This window comes from Tupaia chinensis, unplaced genomic scaffold (genome assembly GCF_000334495.1).
Source record: "Tupaia chinensis unplaced genomic scaffold, TupChi_1.0 Scaffold000076_1, whole genome shotgun sequence".
NCBI classification, from domain to species: domain Eukaryota; kingdom Metazoa; phylum Chordata; class Mammalia; order Scandentia; family Tupaiidae; genus Tupaia; species Tupaia belangeri.
This window is the reverse complement of record NW_006159536.1, coordinates 2,330,805-2,349,134: the sequence shown is the minus strand read 5'-3', so window position 1 is coordinate 2,349,134 and position 18,330 is coordinate 2,330,805. Positions and strand designations below refer to the sequence as shown.

General features: G+C 42.8%; 1 protein-coding gene and 1 pseudogene across 1 annotated transcript in view; both read right to left on the bottom strand.

Moving 5' to 3' along the window:
- Positions 1–1,080: 1,080 nt before the first annotated feature.
- CMKLR2 (chemerin chemokine-like receptor 2) overlaps positions 1,081–18,330 on the bottom strand; it is a 65,801-nt gene continuing 48,551 nt past the window's right edge. Inside the window, exon 3 of the mRNA XM_006142453.3 lies at positions 1,081–2,507. Coding sequence (XP_006142515.1) covers positions 1,415–2,479 — 1,065 coding nt within the window. The 5' untranslated portion in view covers positions 2,480–2,507 and the 3' untranslated portion in view covers positions 1,081–1,414. The remainder of the gene's footprint in view (positions 2,508–18,330) is intronic.
- Positions 5,357–5,637, bottom strand: LOC102468659 (coiled-coil domain-containing protein 58 pseudogene; annotated as a pseudogene).

Below are 18,330 nucleotides of genomic sequence, written 5' to 3'. Positions count from 1 at the left end.
TTTCACTCTTTCTGTCTCTCTGGTGAGCATATGCACCCTATGGCAAAAACTTAAGGAAAAAAAAAAAAAAAAGGAAAGAAAGAAAAAACAGACACAAGTCTCCCTTCTGTGCCTTGTTTGAATTCCTGGCCCTCTGAGTTGTGAGATGCAGTTGGCCAGCAGGTGGCGCAGTAGTTAAGGAAGCTGGATGGCAGACTGGACAGTAGGAGTCTCAGACCAACAGCCTGAGAAAACACACTGGGCATGTGTTCATGCATGCCCAAAATCTCAAAAGGAAATAGATGTGGAGAAAGAATTGTAGCATGACCATTCCCCATGGATTGAGGGGCTTTCTCACTCCCCCTCTGCTCTCTCTGGTGAGCACACACACCCTCCGGCAAATGAAAAAAAAAAAAAAAAAGAACCATGAGATGTAGTATAGTAATAATAAATTATTGCTTGAAGCAGCTAGGTTTTAGGACAGTTTATTAAGCATCAGTAGTGATAAAGAACAGATGTTTTAAACTAATATCACCATTACTTTAATTCCTAAATGTATATACACAGATTACAAAAAATAAATGATGTACAAGGTTTGCATTTTAAGAATGTTTAATAGATTACTTGTGCAAAATTAAAGTGAATTTAAGCAAACATTTTAACATTTCAAAATTTAATTTTATTATTTTTTAATATTATTTATTTAATTGCATTTATTATTATCATTATCATTATTCAATTTGACCAGAGAGAGAGAAAGGGAAAGTAAGAAAGCAAGCCTCCAGGTCTGGGACTTGAACCATGGTCGGCTATGTGGGAATCCAGCGCCTTTAACCACCTGCTGGCCCCCAAAAATTAATTTTATATTTAGTAAAAATTAAGGGCTTTTGAAAGTTTTTGTTTGTTTGTTTTTTAGTATTGATATACAGCATATGTGCCTGGCAGAGAGACGAGAGAGAGAGGGAAAGTGAGCAATCAGGCGCTAGGGGGAATAGCTATGCCACTATCCCTTCTCTTGTTTACTCTGGGGATTTTGAGCATGCACACATATGTGCTCAGAGTGATTTTCAAGCTGCCAGGTCTGGGACTCTAACGGCACAATCGACCATGTAGGATCCAGTGCCCCAACCTCCACACCACCTGCTGGTTATTTTTAAATAACTGATATTACTTTAGCAGCAGTGACTAGTCTGCAGTGGTATATTCAGTAAGAATGATGCAGATCAGTTAAGTGGCAGGAAAAAATTATGCGGACGGATTCTTTCCAAGTCTTATGTCCATGCAAAATGCAATGCCAATAAACTGACCAAAACCAAACAAAAAATGACAACAAAAATATGGTCAGCGCTATTATTTTGGAACCCAATTCAATCTGAAAGCATCTGCGAGAGGACCCACACAAAAGCCTTATACTGATTTGTGGAAAAGTAGTAAGTCACTGGGCTGTTTCCAGGAGACACAGATTCTTGGTTTCAGAGTTCCTGAGCTGTTCACTCACTGTGCCAGAACAGCTGACTTCCCACAGAGTATGCTTGAGTATCTCTGCCACTGAGGCCTGGAAGCGGGCTTGGAACCTTTTACTAATTAGGACATAAAGGATGGGGTTCAAACAGCTATTGAGGAACGCCAAGGCAGTGGAGAGGGGAATTCCAGCCTGCAGCAACTGGTGGAAAGAGCTGCTGTGGTGAATGGTGAGCTCCCAAATGCTGAACAGGTGATACGGAGTCCAGCAAATCAGAAAGGCCAGGACCACAGCCAGGATTGTCCAGAAGTGCTTACTGGAGATCAAGATGCTCCGCTTCTTCACTTTGAAGATGAGACACAAGTAGCAAACACTCATTGTTAACAAAGGGAAGAGATACCCAACAATAAACTTCACCCAGGTCAGAACATGGTGCCTCATTAAGTTGAGGTCAGGATCAAGCTCATGGAAATTATTATAGCAAATAGTGTGGTTGTTGAACTCCACCGTGTCCCGGAAGTATAGGGCAGGACCACCAATGAGAGAAGCCAAAAGCCATATGAATATGATAACAATCAGGGAGTTCTTCAGGGTTCGGTGCCGATGAGACAGGACAGGATGGATTAGGTGGATATAGCGGTCCAGGCTGATCACTGTAAGGAAAAATACACTGGCAAACATATTCAACTGGGCAATGAAGGAATTGGCCTTGCACAACCAGATGCCAAAGGGCCAGTGGAAATTCATGACCATGTAGGAGATGTACAGGGGCAGGAACAGAACAAAAATGAAATCTGCAATGGCCAGATTGAGGAACCAGAGAGTGGTGACTGTCTTCTTCCACTTGAATCCTGTGAACCAAATGACAATGGCATTTCCTGGAATTCCCAGGACAAATGCTAAACAATATAACACCAGGGAGATCCAGTGGATGACTCCCAGGTGGACTTTCTCCTCCAAATCAGGCTCCAGGAGGTCATTTTCCAGGACATAGGAATAGTTCTCAAATTCTTCAAATGTTTCCTCTAGATCTTCCATAATCTCGCTAAGTAGAGAAGGCTGAAATCTGTAAAAACAAATTAGGAAAAAAAAAAAAAAAAAAGGAAAATAATTAAAGCAGAAGAAAAGTTCAGTGAATGATAAGGAACATAAAGACAAAAATATTCTGTTTTATGAATGGGACATAGTGTGATTTTGGGGAGGACTTAGATCATAGTCTAGCTGTATAACCCTTGATAGGCCTCAGTTTCACTCTGTCATTCTCAGAGAGTCACTTTTGCAAAAAAATTTGTAATTGCTAAATTAAAATGATTAAGGTGTTTGGACTCCCATATAACTGACCATGGTTCAAGTCCCAGACCCAGTGGCTTGAAAATCACACCAAGTGCTTGTGCATGCATGCCCATAGTCCTGAGAGGAGAATGGAGGAGAAGAGACTATGGTGTGGCCATGCCTCCTGGGGAATAATTTTTCACTTTCCTTCTCTGTCTGTCTCTACTCTGGCAAACACATGTCCCCTATAACAAAAATCTATAAATAAATAAATAAAATAAAAATGATTAACTTTATAGGTATAATTTCTCTGTTAATGTTTATATGGCTGACTGGAGAGAATTTAACATTTAATGAACATATTATTAGATTGCTTCTATATACTATTTTTTATTATGGCAAATCCAAAAGAAAACAAATTAATATTTACACAGTGATGATTTCAAAATCTATCTGTAGCCTTGACTTAAGCTCTAGACATTACAACTGCTTTTTTTAATAAGTATTTTTTCCTTCCTTCCTTCCTTCCTTCCTTCCTTCCTTTCTTTTCTTTCTTTTTTCTTTTCTTCTCTTTTTTCTTTTCTTTTCGTTCTTTTCTTTTCTTTTTTTTTTCTCTTCTTTTCTTTCTTTCTGATTTTAATTTGACCAGAGAGAGAGAGAGAGTGAGAATGAGAGAGTGAGAGAGAGGGAGGGAAAGTGAGAAAGCAAGCTGCCAGGTCCAGGACTCGAACCGTGGTTGACCATGTGAGAGCCCAGCACCCTTAACCATCATGCACCTGCTGGCCCCTAGACATTAAAATTGCTTCTTAGGACCATCTGTCCAGATGTCACAGGTAAGCACTAGAGACTTTAACCAACTCTTTTACAATCAAAGATTTTTCTTTTTTTATGGAGATTTTTGCTGTAGGTATGCGCACATTGCTGGAGAGACAGAGAGAAAGAAAGTGGGAAATCACCTCCCTGCAGGGGGGGATGGCTTCGCTGCAATACCTTCTCCTCCATTCTCTTGGGATCTTGGGCACATGCACACACACCCAGTGTGAGGTTTTTTTTTTTTTTTTTTTTGGGAGGTGTTTGGCAAAGAGTTTTGGAGAGGTTTTTGCTATAGGGTGCGTGTGCTCACCAGACAGACAGAGAGAGACAGAAAACAAGAAATCACCCCCCAGAGGGGATGGTCACGCCGCAATCCCTTCTCCTCCATTCTCCTCTCGGGATCTTGGGCACGCATGCACACGTGCCCAGTGTGAGTTTAAGCCACCGGGTCCGGGACTCAAACCGTGGTCAATTACGTGGGAGTCTAGTAACATAGCCATTACGCTAACTGCTGGTCCCCCCAGTGTGAGTTTTAAGCCACCAGGTCCAGGACTCAAACCATGGTTGAATATATGTGAGTCCAGCAAAGTAACCATTATGCCATCTGCTGGTCCCAATCCAAAGTTGTTTTTTTGTTTGTTTATTTGTTTTTGCTATAGGGTACGTGCACTTGCTGGAGAGACAGAGACAGACAGAGAGTGAGAAATCACCCCCCACCCCAGTCCGGCAGGATGGCCATGCCACAGATAATTATAATTGTTAGAAATAATAATCAATGCTGTTGGGAATATACTAGCTGCCTGATACATATGACCTAATTTGATCCTCATAAAACTCCTATGCAGTACCTAGGTAATGTTATTATTCTCATTTACAAGGAAGGATCCTGAAGTCCAGGGAAGCTTAGTGACGCACTCACGATCACACAGGCCACAGTTACAGAGTCAGGGTCTAAGCTCAGATCTGGTGAACCACCTCAACAGTCTCCTCTTCCATCATACTTCTTGCATTTAACACACTATATTGTCATTGACTTTTTTTTACACTGAGTCAGAAAATTATTTAATAGTTACAAAAAAAAAGCAAAATCAGTATAAAATAGCAATTGATTTCTCCATAATTATCAGGATTATTTGTATTTGAGATCGTGGCTAAGTGGGGCTGAAATCAACAAAAGGTCTTGGACTGTTGGCTCAGAAATCAAGGGACCAGCAGTTAGCATAATGGTTATGTTGCTGAACTCCCATGTAGTTGGCCACGGTTCAAGTCCCGGACCCAGTGGCTTAAATTCACTCCGGGCGCATCTGCGTGCGTGCCCAAGATCCCAAGAGAAGAAAGGAGGAGAAGGGATTGTGGCATGGCCATCCCCTCTGGGGGGTAATTTCTCCCTTTCCATCTCTCTGTCCCTCTCTGTCTTTCTGGCGTGCACATACACCCCATAGCAAAAACCTCTCAGGGGAAAAAAAATCTAGGAAGCCTGCATTGTTGTAATGCTTAGCTCTTATGAGATTACTGGGTCCTTTAAAAATAAAGTAGTAGGGGGACCAGCAGTTAGCATAATGGCTATGTCGCTGGACTCCCATGTAGTTGGCCGCAGTTCACATCCCGAACCTGGTGGCTTAAACTCATGCGTGTGCGTGCATGCCCAAGATCCCAAAAGGAGAATGGAGGAGAAGGGACTGCAGAATGGCCATCCCCCCTGGGGGGTGATTTCTCGTTTTCTGTCTCTCTGTCTTTCTCTGTCTGTCTGGCGAGTGCATGCGCCCTATGGTAAAAACCTCTCAAAAAAAAAAGAAAAAAAGAAAAAAGAAGAAAAGTAGCTTTCTTTCTTTATTCATTCTTTGGAGGCTTAAAGTGAATTTGGCAGCATTCATTAAACACCTTCTAGCTCTGTCATTTACCACTTCAACATTTAGTTGTGATTGTGTACATTTCAACTTTGCCTTTTTTTAAGTTGCTTTCATAATGCTATATTATCCAGATTCTTTTCTCTCTCTTTCCAGAGGCTTTTTAGTACCTCTGAGGTCTGGGCTATACAATTTTTTATGAGCTGCTATTAACTGGAACTCAGTGAGCTCTTCACAGTTCACCTTGCCATTGGGTGCCGCCATACTGGACCAACCGCCATTGACTTATTTTTCATTTCCTTCTGTCAGATTGGGAGCTCTATGAGAATAATGACTACCATCTCTGTACCCCATAGAGCCTAGTACAATTCTTTTTTAAAAAAATTTGCTAGAGGGAGCATGCACTTGCCGGAGAGAAACAGAGTGAGAAAGAGAGTAAGCATGAAAGAGAGAGGGAGAGTGAGAAGGAGAAAGCACCCCCCCCCAGTGGGGTGTGGTCACGATGCAATCCCTTCTCCATTTCTCCACCCTGTCCGGATTTGGGGAATGTATGCCCAGCGTGTTCCTCAAGCAGCCTGTTCTGGCTCTCAGTGTGAGTGGCCACGTGGGATCCAACTTTCTTAACCACAGACCACTGAGTCAGTCCACGCCTAGCCCAAGCCTTAATAAAGCATTGGTGCTTAACATATCCTTAAGAAGTAATTGACTTTATTATAAAACCTGTTCAAGAACCAAAGACAGCTTTAAAGAACATTTTATTTAACTTTATTTATTTATCTATTTTAATTTGATCAGAGAGGTACAGCACAAGAGAGAGAAAGAGAGAGAAAGTGAGAAAGCAAGCCACCGGGTTCAGGACTCAAACAGCAGTTGGCCATGTGGGAGTCCAGCACCTTTAACCACCATGCCACCTGCTGGCCCCAAGAACCCAAACCAATTTTAAAGTCTCTGGCGAGAGTTTGTGAGTTTGTCTCTAAGTCAGTGCTGTTGCCAGAATCTCTCTAACCTTCACTACAGTTCCAGCCCTGGGACCTTGGCTTGTTTCTTGCTGCCAGCTCCTTCCCTTTGTGTGTCCTAGGTCTTTGAGCAAGAATAGCTTTTGAGCAGATGGCATAATGGTTACGTCCCATGTAGTCAGCTGTGGTTCGAATCCCAGACCTGGCAGCTTAAAATTCATGTTGGACACGTGTGCATGTATGGCCAAAATCCTGAGAGGCCAAAATCCTGAGCGGAGAAGGGAGGAGAAGGGATTATGGTGTGGGGTTTCCCCAGGGGATGATTTCTTGCTTTCCATCTCTGTCTTTCCGGCAAGAGTATGTTCTCTATAGGAAAAAATCTCTCTGAAAAAAGAGAAAAAAAAAAAACAAACACAATGCACCAGGGGATGTCATAATAGTTATGTCACTGGATCCCCATAAAGTTGACCCCAGTTTCAGGCCCAGGTCTGGCGGCTTAAAATTCATGCTGGGTTCATGTGTATGAGTGCCCCAAATCCCAAGAGAATGGAGAAAAGACTGTGCTATGACCATCCCCCCGGGAGTGATTTCTCACTGTCTCTGTCTCTCCAGCAAGCACACAAACCATGTAGCAAAAATCTCTTAAAAAAAAAAGAGAGCGAGAGAGAATGGCTTTTTTCCTCCTGCCCTGTTCTTTCAGGCCTGGGATCTTGCCTTTCCTCCCCACTCCTGGGGGCTGACCCTCTACAGGGTGAATCCGCCCAGCCTGGTCTCAGATCGCCTGTGTGGCTTGATTTTCTGCCTCCGTACTGGACACCCTTGGCTTTCAGGTGCCTACGACCTGTTCTAGGCTATTAGCAATCCTGCAGCCACGTGGCCTAGGTAATGGTCTGAGTCACCTTGCAAAATCCTAAGCAGTGACTAGAAGGAAATTCATTCCCCCAAGAAAAGGCCCTAGAACACCTTTAATAATTCACAACTGCCGGAGCCAGCAGGTGGCATGGTGGTTAAGGTGCTGGACACTTCTACATGGCTTCCCATGGTTTGAGTCCCAGACCTGGTGGCTTGCTTTCTGATTTTTCCCCTTTCTCTCTCTCTCTCTGTTGTCAAATTAAAATAATGAATAACTAAAATTAAATAATTTTCAAAAAAAAATTCACAACTGTTAACCTCAGCAAAATTGAGGCATCCGCCTTTCACTGTCATCACTGACACTGCAGTTTGCTGAAGGACACCAACCCCCTCTTTCCAAGTCTCTCGGTAGTGGGGGTATGTCTTGAGGATGAGTGGTCTGTCTGAACAGACAGTCCAGTATTAGAGAGGTTTCTAATCTTTTAGAAAGCAGATGAACAGGGACCAGCAATGGCATAATGGTTATGTTGCTGGACTCTCACATGGCCAACTCTGGTTCAAGTCCTGACCCAGAGGCTTAAAACTCATGCCGGGAGCGTGTGCATGCATGCCCAAGATCCTGACAAGAGAATAGAGGAGAAGGGATTCCAGTGTGGCCATTGCCCCGGGGGGGTGATTTCTCGCTTTCTGTCTCTGTCTGTCTGGCGAGGGCACGTGCCAGTGTGAGTGATTGTACCCTAAAAAAAAAACCCAAAAAAAAAAAAAAAAAAAAAAAAAACCCACAAAAAAACCCCCCAAAAAGCCAAAAAACAGAAAGCAGACAAACATATTAGATACAAGCACCAGTTCAAGCTTGGCATAAAAGCTTCCTTCATGGGGAAATAGAAGCTGAGAATTCCCCTCTGACCTAAAGCAGATGTTTTCATGCAGTCTTGATGGTGAGGAGTAGGGATGGCACAGACAGAGAGAGCAATAGGGCGGAATTTAGCAACTGTCCCCATCAGTCCTTGAGCAAATCCTTGAGTAGACACTGCTAACCCAGGAGGGCATATTCTGGTTTCATCATTATCCTTTGGATGTTGCTTCACAGTTTCCGGGCACCTTCAGACCTCATTCAGTTTTCTTTTCTTTTTCTTTTTTCTTTTTTTGACAGAGTTTTTTTGACTTTGTTTTGTTTTTGTTTTGCTATAGGGCACATGCACTTGCCAGAAAGAAAGAGAGGAAAAGAGAAACAGAGGGAACCAGCAGTTAGCGTAATGGCTATGTCACTGGACTCCCACGTAGTCGACCACGGTTCATGTCCCGGGCCCAGTAGCTTAAAACTCACTCCGGGCACGTGTGTGTGCATGCCCAAGATCCCAAGAGGAGAAAGGAGGAGAAGGGATTGCAGTGTGACCATCCCCCCGGGGGGTGATTTCTCGCTTTCTGTCTCTATCTCTCTGTCTCTGTCTGTCTGGCGAGCGCACGTGCCCTATAGCGAAAAACCTCTCCAAAAAAAAAAAAAAGAGAGAGAAACATAAAGCAAGAAATCACACACCCCCCGCCCCCGCCCGGGGGAATGGCCATGCCACAATCCCTTCTCCTCCATTCTCTTCTCGGGATCTTGGGCACACACACACATGCGCCCAGTGTGAATTTTAAGCGGCCTGGTCTGGGCCTCAAACTGAGGTCGACTACATGGGAGTCCTGCAACATAACCATTATGCCATCTGCTATTACCACTGATTCAGTTTTCAAACCTTACTTGGCCTACCCAAATATCTAGAAACTGACTGTGTTTTTTCCTAGGGCCACCATAACCATAAACTGGGTGGTTGAAAATACTAGAAATGTATTGTTTCACAGTCTGGAAGCTAGATGTCTGAAATCGAAGCTGTTTTTTTCCAAGGGCTGTGAGGAAAAGTCTGTTCCAGGCCTACCTTCTCATGGTTTGCTGGCAAACACTGGCATTCCTTGGTGATATATGGACATGAGAGTGCAGGGGTGATCAGGCTTAGCACCCACAGAAGGACACAGGTTCTTATCCGCTGCTCAAGAAGAATTAGAGCCACGGATGGACGGATGCAGTCAAGCAAACAGGATTTATTAGGAGAGAGAAGGAAGAACAGAGCTCTCAATCAAAGAGTGGGTCCCAAATGGGTTACCGAACAGGAACTGAGCTGCGTTGTGTAAGATCCTCGGATCTTTAGGTCCAGGTCTCTGTGATTTGACACCTGCCCTTAGATACAAAGTGAAAAACCACAAACACTTATAAAATAGGAAAAAAGAAAAGTAAAGACTTTTAATAGCAAAGAAATATTGATACATACTCATGCCAGAAAGGTGTGCAGGTGGGCAGCTGTCAGAGGACAACTGTGCTGGACATGGGGTTAAGTGTTACTTTTATTCTGAGGTTGGTGATGAATTTTTAGCAGGGGAAGGTCTGTCATAGTACCTGGTTTCTTAAACTGGTGGGCTTTTTCGTGCACTTGCACATCTCTCTCAGGTGAGGATTTTAATGATCTAGTCACACATACCCAGTGTGGTCTTTGAAAGTATGAACGTCCACACCTGGATCAACTGTCTGATCAGTTTATTGCCCCAGTGGGAATCAGGATGTTGACTTAGTGTCCCATCATGGGGCCAGGAGCTTTGGCAGAGGGTCTGGTTGCATTCCGACAGGCTATGATTGATGTGGGTCCCCTTATCTCACAAATGCAAAAGTAAATTATTGCTCAAGGTCCTTTGGTCTTGTGTTTAGCTGTCATTACCTCAAGCAAGCTGTAAGCAGCTCTGGTTTTAAGCAGTTCTCTGTGTGAGCAAGCAGTGAGAATTAATGCTTGATTTCTACTGAGAGCAGTAAATGGTCTTTTAACATTTTAAAATTTGATTTTACTATTAGCGTTATTATTTAATTTGACCAAAGAGAGGCAGAGAAAGAGGTGAGAAAGCAAGGCACTAGATTTGGGATTTGAACTGCTATCAGTCACATGGGAGTCCATCTCCCTAACCACCATGCCACCTGCTGGCCCCACCACTGGTTCTTTTTTTTTTTTTTTTTTTCGAACTATATCCAGCTTTATTAAAGATATTTTTCATAAACCATTCAGGCAGGATATGGGCAGACAATCATTAACAGTATACAACAACTTTCAAACTCCCTTCTTCAATGGACTACCAAAATCAGAAAGCCACTATAAAACCCAATGAAGTTTTCACTTGATGCTCTGAACAGGGAAAGTTTAGACTGAGGGTTGACATTTCACATTTAGCATGTTGTTTAACAACTTTTCACGAGCGGACCCTGACTTTCAGGAAATGAAAATGGCAGAATTATCAACCCAAAAATCCAACAATATAGAAAAGGAAGTGCTGCTCTTTTGAAGGACGCCATTTCAATGTCATTGGAAAGCCCAGATTGCCTGATACACTGGTATAACCAATTTCCTGTGGTCAGGTCCCCACAGGTCTCTGGTTAAAGGGAGTTAAGTCTATGCCGAAGGCAGAGAGGGAGAGGATATAAAAGCAAATGTTAAGTTTCCCACACTACAAGGCATCTATGCCAAGGTGGCTGTGTGTGTCAGGGAATCTCTCCTCTCGGGAGCCAAGAGGAAGTCTTGAAAATTAGAAGGGAAAAATGTTGTCCAAATCAATCCAACTTCAGAGACATTCTATTAGTGACAAATGCCCCTTCCCCCAAAAAACAACAATGAAGTGTTCTGTGTGCTAACAATATAGCTTAAAAAAAAAAAAAAGTAAAGCAAAATTCTACATTTTTATAAAACTTGATAAAAAATAGTATTTCAAACTGCACAGTCACCAGAAGTCCACAGTTATCAAAAATGCACACACTTCACTTGGCATCTTTAGCACCTTCAGCTTTCTGTGCCTGGTTTGTTTTGGCATCTCCATTTTCTGCAGTTTTATTCCCATCCTTGCCAGCATCAGCTTTTCCCTTTTTTCCTTTGGGTACCTTCTCTCCCTTCTTTGCAGGGGCCTTTTTAAGCTTGAGCTCTGGCTTTGGAGGAGCAGGTTTCGCAGACAACCTTGCAGATCTTCTCTGTGGTTCGTCCTTCACCTTGGCTTTATCTCCTTTAGCATCCCCTTCAGCCTTTCTCTTGGGCATAGTGGCGCTGACAGCGGCATGTAGGAGCTGGACCGGGGGATGCAGCGGCACACAGGCTTTGGTTGGTCCGGGGGTCGCTCTCGCCTCTTCTTCTTCACACTGCTCCCCCACCACTGGTCCTTAAACTCACAGGAATTTTGCCTCCTAGGGGATATTTGGCAATGTCTGGAGACCCTGGGGGAATCACCACTGGATGGGATGGGAGGGTATATACTGGTGTCTGGTGGGTAGAGTTCAAGGATAATCGTATACACTTCATCACGGACAGCCCTCCCAACAAAGAATTATCTGGCCCCAAATGTCGAAGATGCCAAGGTTAAGAAATTACACATACCATGCTCTGTCTGAACTCCTTTATTAATTTCCTTCGAGTCTGCTCTTCCAGTGGGTCCTCATTTTGGAGAGCTCAGTTGGCCCGAACTGGATCATCCCACTACCACACAAGTGTGCTTTACAGAGGCTGCATATTATTGGTATGTATACTTAATTTGGCTGAAAAAGTGTTTTCAAATGTTTACTGTAGATGCTAATATTTAAACATTGAATGATTTCTCAAAAATATTCCAATTTTTAGATTTTCTCAGCAACTTACATTATTTTGGGGCCTGCTTTCCTATGGCTGTGACTGAATGCCTCTTTAGGCAAAGTATATATTCTCTCATTTGCCGTAATAACAATTTCTGAGACTGCAGGTTGCTGTTGGCGGCTGAATTTGTGATAATTACTAACACTGTGTCTTGTGTATAGAAATAAAATTGTTGAAAAATTAAAACTGTGCACTTATGACAAAGTGCCAGTGATGAGTGTGAGAATGCACTCTCAGAATATCTGCAATCTCAAAGTAAAAATGTGGTTTACAAAGACAGTTTCCTACCTTGTGCTTTCTACTAACTTAAATGTAAGGGCCTACTATTAAAAATTGGGCCAGCAGGGGACCAGCAGTTAGTGTAATTAATGGCAATGTTGCTGGACTCCCACGTAGTCAACCGCGGCTTGCATCTTGGACCCAGTGGCTTAGAATTCACGCCAGGCGCGTGTGCATGCGTGCCCAAGATCCCAAGAGGAGAATGGGGGAGAAGGGATTGTGGCGTGGCCATCCCCCTTGGGGGGTGATTTCTCACTTTCTGTCTCTCTGTCTCTCTCTGTCTGGCTGACGAGTGCATGTGCCCTATAGCAAAAAAACCTCTCCAAAAAAAAAATTGGGCCAGCAGGTGGTGTGGTGGTTGTGACACTGTACTCCCACTCGGCAGACTGCAATTCAAATCTCAGACCTGGTGACTTGCTTTTTCACTTTCCCTTTCTCTCTTTATCTCTCTCTGTGGTCAAAATAAAAGAAAAAAAATAATATGAAGTAGGTCTTTTAAAAAAACTATTAAAAATTGGTATAATCATGGGACAAGCAGTTAGCATAATGGCTATGTTGCTGGACTCCCATGTAGTCGACCATGGTTCGAGTCCCGGACCCAGTGGCTTAAACTCACCCTGGGCACATGTGCGTGTGTGTCCAAGATCTCGAGAGGAGAATGGAGAAGAAGGGATTGCGGCGTGACCATCCCCCCTGGGGGGTGATTTCTCGCTTTCTGTCTCTCTGTCTCTCTCTGTCTTTCTGGCGAGTACATGCACCCTATAGCAAAAACCTCTCTAAGAAAGAAATTTTGGTATAATCAATCATTCTATGTTGTACTAATCTGCCTATTTGTAGTGGGATAGGAGAGAAAGGGCATGATTAACCATGTGAAGTTACACACACACATACATAGATATGCGTACATTATGCATATACACATATATGTACAGATACATAAAGTTGACCTTCTGAATTGGCAGGTTCCACATCTACCAATTCAACCAACTGTGGATTGAAATAAACTGAAAAAAAAAAGGAAAAAAAAGAAATAAAAATGCAATAAAAAATTCAAAAGTATATAAATACATGTAACAATTACATAGCATTTACATTGTGTTAAGTATTAGAAATAATCTAGAGATGACTTTTTTTTTAGAGTTTTTGTCATAGGGTGCATGTGCTTGTTGGAGAGAAACAGAGAGAGACAGTGAGGGGGAAAGTGAAAAATCAGCCCCCAGGGGGAATGGACATGCCATAATCCCTTCTCCTCCATTCTCCTCCTGGGATTTTGGGCATGCATGCACACGTACCCAGCATGATTTTTGAACCACAGTGTCAGGGACTTGAAAAGCAGACAGGCCATATGAGAGTCCAGCACTGTAACCAACCACAATGCTACCTGCTGGCCCAAGATGATTGAAGTCTATGCATAGGTTATGCAACTACTATGCCATGTTCTATAAAGGACTTCTGTATTCATAAATTTTGGTATCTATCAGGGGTCCTAGAACAAATCCCCCATAGGTACTGAGGGACAACTGTATATATTTTTTTGAGAGGTGATGGGAGGATGTGAATGAATGCTCAGAGGTGAAGCAGTGAGATGTCTATGCTGTAGAAGCAGCAGTGTTGGGTGGTAACCATAGATAAAGATGGATATAGGTGGATTAGGTCATTTTAATGAAAATATTGTCCCTCATTAAGGCAGGGACAAGTGGACCTGCCTGCCAGTGACTTTCCATTTCCATCGATACATTTTTCTCACTTTGGAAAAGAGTGACAACAATGCTAGGATGAAGCTTTTAGGTTTGTCTGAGAATGGGAACTAGCTACTGTATTTGCCTTAAGCCACATGTGCTGCTGAAAGGGAAAGAAATCATTCTGACTGCAATAAAGACTAACAAAGATTTCCATGACTGTAAAATTTTCGAGGAGTCACTTAAACAACTGCCAAGCTGCTCTGTGAACAGAGAGATATGTAGATCCACCCACATCTGTTAGAAATGTGTAAAAACCGCTTGGTATGGAATGAAATTCAGAGAACTGTTCATGGTTTTTTGCTTTGTTTTGTTTTGTTTTTGAGAGGTTTTTGCTATATGGCACATCAACTTGCCAGAAAGACAGAGAGAGACAGAGAGACAGAAAGTGAGAAATCACCCCCCGGGGGGATGGCCACGCTGCAATCCCTTCTCTTCCATTCTCCTCTCAGGATCTTGGATATGCACACACGCACCCAGCATGAGTTTAAGCCACTGGGTCTGGGACTCAAACCACAGTCGACTATATGAGAGTCCAGCGACATAGCCATTATGCCAACTACTGATCCCAGAGAACGGTTCATGAAGTCTGTGATTTGGTTTCCACAGGAGGCAAAGGGATTTACTGCAGAGATTCAGCTGCCATAAATCCCCAGTGTCTCACATTCCTGGGTTGTATTTACCCAGATACTCAGATGGCAAATTGTGTGGTCCTGGAGCCTGGAAGTATTTACTAAAGTAAACAAATTGGGTTTTGATTTATTCAAATTTAATAGATGGAAAAGCTGGAACTCCTTTCTCCATACATAAATTTCACTGCAAGACTTCTGGCTGAAAGTACGATGATAAATAGTCTATAAAATCCAGATGATCTGGTAGAAATGTGTATCATTAAACTTTAAAAAAAAATTATTTAACTTTTCTTTCTTTTTTTTTTTTTTTAAAAAAAATTTTACCAGAGAGAGATGGAGAGAGAGAGAGAGTGAGAAAGCAAGATATCAGGTCTGGGAGTCAGACTGTGTCCAGCACCTTAACACCATACCAACTGCTAGTCTCTGAAATATGTATCATTAAACTTCTTTGTTAAGATTTATTTTTAATTTTATTTATTATCATTATTATTCAATTTTGACCAGAGAAAGATAGAAAGAGAGAAAGGGAGAGTGAGAAGCAAGCCGCCTGGTTTGGGAACTGAACCATGGTCAGTCATGTGGGAGTCCAGAGCCTCAACCACTATGCCACCTACTGCCCCCCCGCCTTTTTTTTATAAAGATTTATTTTTAATTTTATTTATTATGTATCATTTAAACTTTTAAATGTGACTTCATACATGGTTTGGTCATAGAGGGAAAAATTTACCTTGACAAAACACAAAAATTCCAGCTGACAGAACATGTGGTAAACGCAGAGAAGTTCAACATTTAGTTTCACAATGTTGAACTAGATGGGATTTCATGGACCATTGCAAAATGTGTACCTAACAGAATCTTAAGGAAGCTTGGACCCTGACCCACTTTAAACAGAGAGGGATTTGACCTTGCTGACTGTTGTCTTCTGTGGATTACCTGTGCAGAGTTACCTGTACACCCTGGTTAATAGAACTCAATTGCAAGGTCAGCAGGGGGTGGTGAGAAGCTGGACTCCTTACCACGTGGTGGACGACTGTTTGAGCCCCAGACCTCAAAAGCTTGCTTTCTCACTATCTTCCTCTTTCTGGTGAGCACATGTGCCCTATTGGAAATTAAATAATAATATTAAATAAAATTAAATAAATAATTCTTTAAAAGGAAAAAAAAAAAAAAGAACTCAATTGTTGAATGTGTTTCCTGGTAAAGCCATAGCAAACCACCTACGGTAGCTTGTATTGGTTGATGCTGCTACTCAACAGGCTGAGACCACATGAGAGGCCTGGGTTCAATTCCCAGTTCAACCCAAACAAATGGGACAGTGGCATATGTCTATGATCGTAGCCATCTGGGGGGCTGGGACAGGAAGATCACAATGAGACTGTGTCAAAAGTACCTATCTCATGGGCCAGTTTTGTGGTACAGTGCTAGTGTGCACTAGGGCAGGCGGTTTCCTACATGGGGACCATGGTTCAAGTCCCTGGCCCGGTGAACCTGAAACACATCAGGCACTCATGTGAGTGTCCAAGATTTGACTGCCTGCGGGACTGAAGGAAAGGGATTGTGCTGTGTTCAGATTCCATTTAGAGTACTCATCTCTGCCTCTCACTTTCACGTGCACACACATGGTCATGAATAAAGAAAGAAAAACACCTATCTTTCTCCCTTCTACTCTAGCTCATACAAACATGAAAGTAAAAAGTAAACCATATAAGCCCTTGAAAGGAACAAGGATTTTCTTTTATTTTTGAATTTGCTATGTGTTATGTGTGCTCACTAGAGAGAAACAAAGAGATAGAGGGACAATGAGAAAGCACCCCACAGGGCCAATGACCATGCTGTAACCCCTTCTCCTTCATTTTCCTCCAGGATTTTGGGTATACACCCACAGAAACACAGCTTATATTTCAAGCCGCTAAGTCCAGGACTCCAACCACATAGTCGACCACATGGTATCCAGCTGCCTTAACTACCACACCACTGACTAGCCCACATATGGACTTTGCCTCTGACTGGATAACAGGAATGAATAAAAAGAATCAATGGATAGAGCCAGCAGCTGGCATGGTGGTTAAGGGTGCTGGACTCGCACATAACCAACTGTGGTTTGAGTCCTGGACCTGGCAGCTTGCTTTCTCACTTTCCCTCTCTCTCTCTTTCTTACTCTGTCCCTCTCTGGTTAAATTTAAATAAATAAATAGATAAATAAGTACAGTTAAATAAAATAATTCTTTTTTAAAAAGAAGAAAAGAATCAATGGACATCAGAGAGGAATTCTCTAGGGAAAAACAAAACAAAAAACCTCAGAAACACGACCCAGCAAACATACACGGTCAGCAGACTGTTTCTCAAGGACTGGCTTCCAAGGGGAGACAGACGTTTGAAAAACATGTGTATGTGATGGGGCACAGGGAAACTTGGCGCATTGCTAAGTATTTCCCACTAACTATCAAACAGTGACTACACCACGCCCCAGAATGTACGCAAGATGCCTGGCACCAGAGGAGTATTTCACTGCCCTTTGGAGGAACAATCCCCACTTAGGTCTTGAGACATAGCAGTGTTTTACGATGATGCTCTGGTCATTCACCCAAGAGGAGCCACGGGAGTGTACATTGGAACTGCAGGTCGAGTGGTGCTATTGCCGACTTCTGCCAGTCGGGAGGTGGTAGAGCAACGACTGCCAGATTGTGCCCTTTAGACCAAGTCCTGGTTGGCCTATCCTTTAATAGAGATGCCTCTTGCCTATCTGTAGTCCCCATGTCATTTATTGCTTAATCCCAGGCAGTAAGACAAATGACAGTATTCTCTGGACTGTTAGAAAGGATGCAAGAATTTGGGTTTGGCTGGAGAAGAGACAACATAAAAGGGAGGGTTCCGATGAAGGCCTTTAAATGTCTCACTCAAGCATTTGGATTTTATTTCACTGCCAGTTTGGAGCAAATAAAATTGTTTGTTGCAGAAAGACACTTGATCAATTTTTTTTTTTTAATTTGCCAGAGGGTGCATACTCTCACCATAGAGAAAGACAGAGAGGGAGGGAGAAAGCACCCTTCAATGGGACATGGCCATGCCACACAATCCCTTCTCCTCTATTTCTCCACCCCATTGGAATTGAGAGACACATATACACATGTGCCTGGTGGGTTCTTCAAACTGCTGGGCCTGAGATTCAAACCATGTGGTCAACCATGTGGGATATAGCCACCAGGCCACAGAGCTGGTCTTTGAATATTTGCTTTTGTAAAGATCATCTGGTAGCAGTTTGGGAGACAGATTAGAAAAGTGTTTGAGGACCAGTGGACGTAGATTAAGGCACTGGCTTTCACATGGCCAACTGCGTGGTTCCAGTCCCAGACACAGTGACTTGAAAAGTATAGCAGGCACATGTGCAGGCAGACCCGAAATCCTGAAAGAAGACTGTAGGAGAAGGGGTTGTGCTGTGGCCATCCCCGTGGAGGTGATTTCTCACCTTCCTTCTCTTTCTGTGTCTCTCTCTGCAGAGTGTCCACACCCTACTGCAAAAACAAAAAATCAAAAAAGAAAAAAAAAAAGAAAAAGAAAGAAACAGAAAAGTATTTGAATGGAAGTAAGGTGACTAGTTAGAAGGACATTGCACAAGTGAAGTCAAAGATGGGAAGGCCTTGCTGAGGGTTAGAATGTAGACGGGGGGAAACATATTCCAGAAACACTGATTTAGAAAATGAATAGAACCTTCCAGGAAGCTTAGCTGAACTGAATATAACCTTCACAATAACATTTTTATTCAGTCGGCATTGAAAATCTATGTGAGGCAGAAGCGCTGGCTAATTTT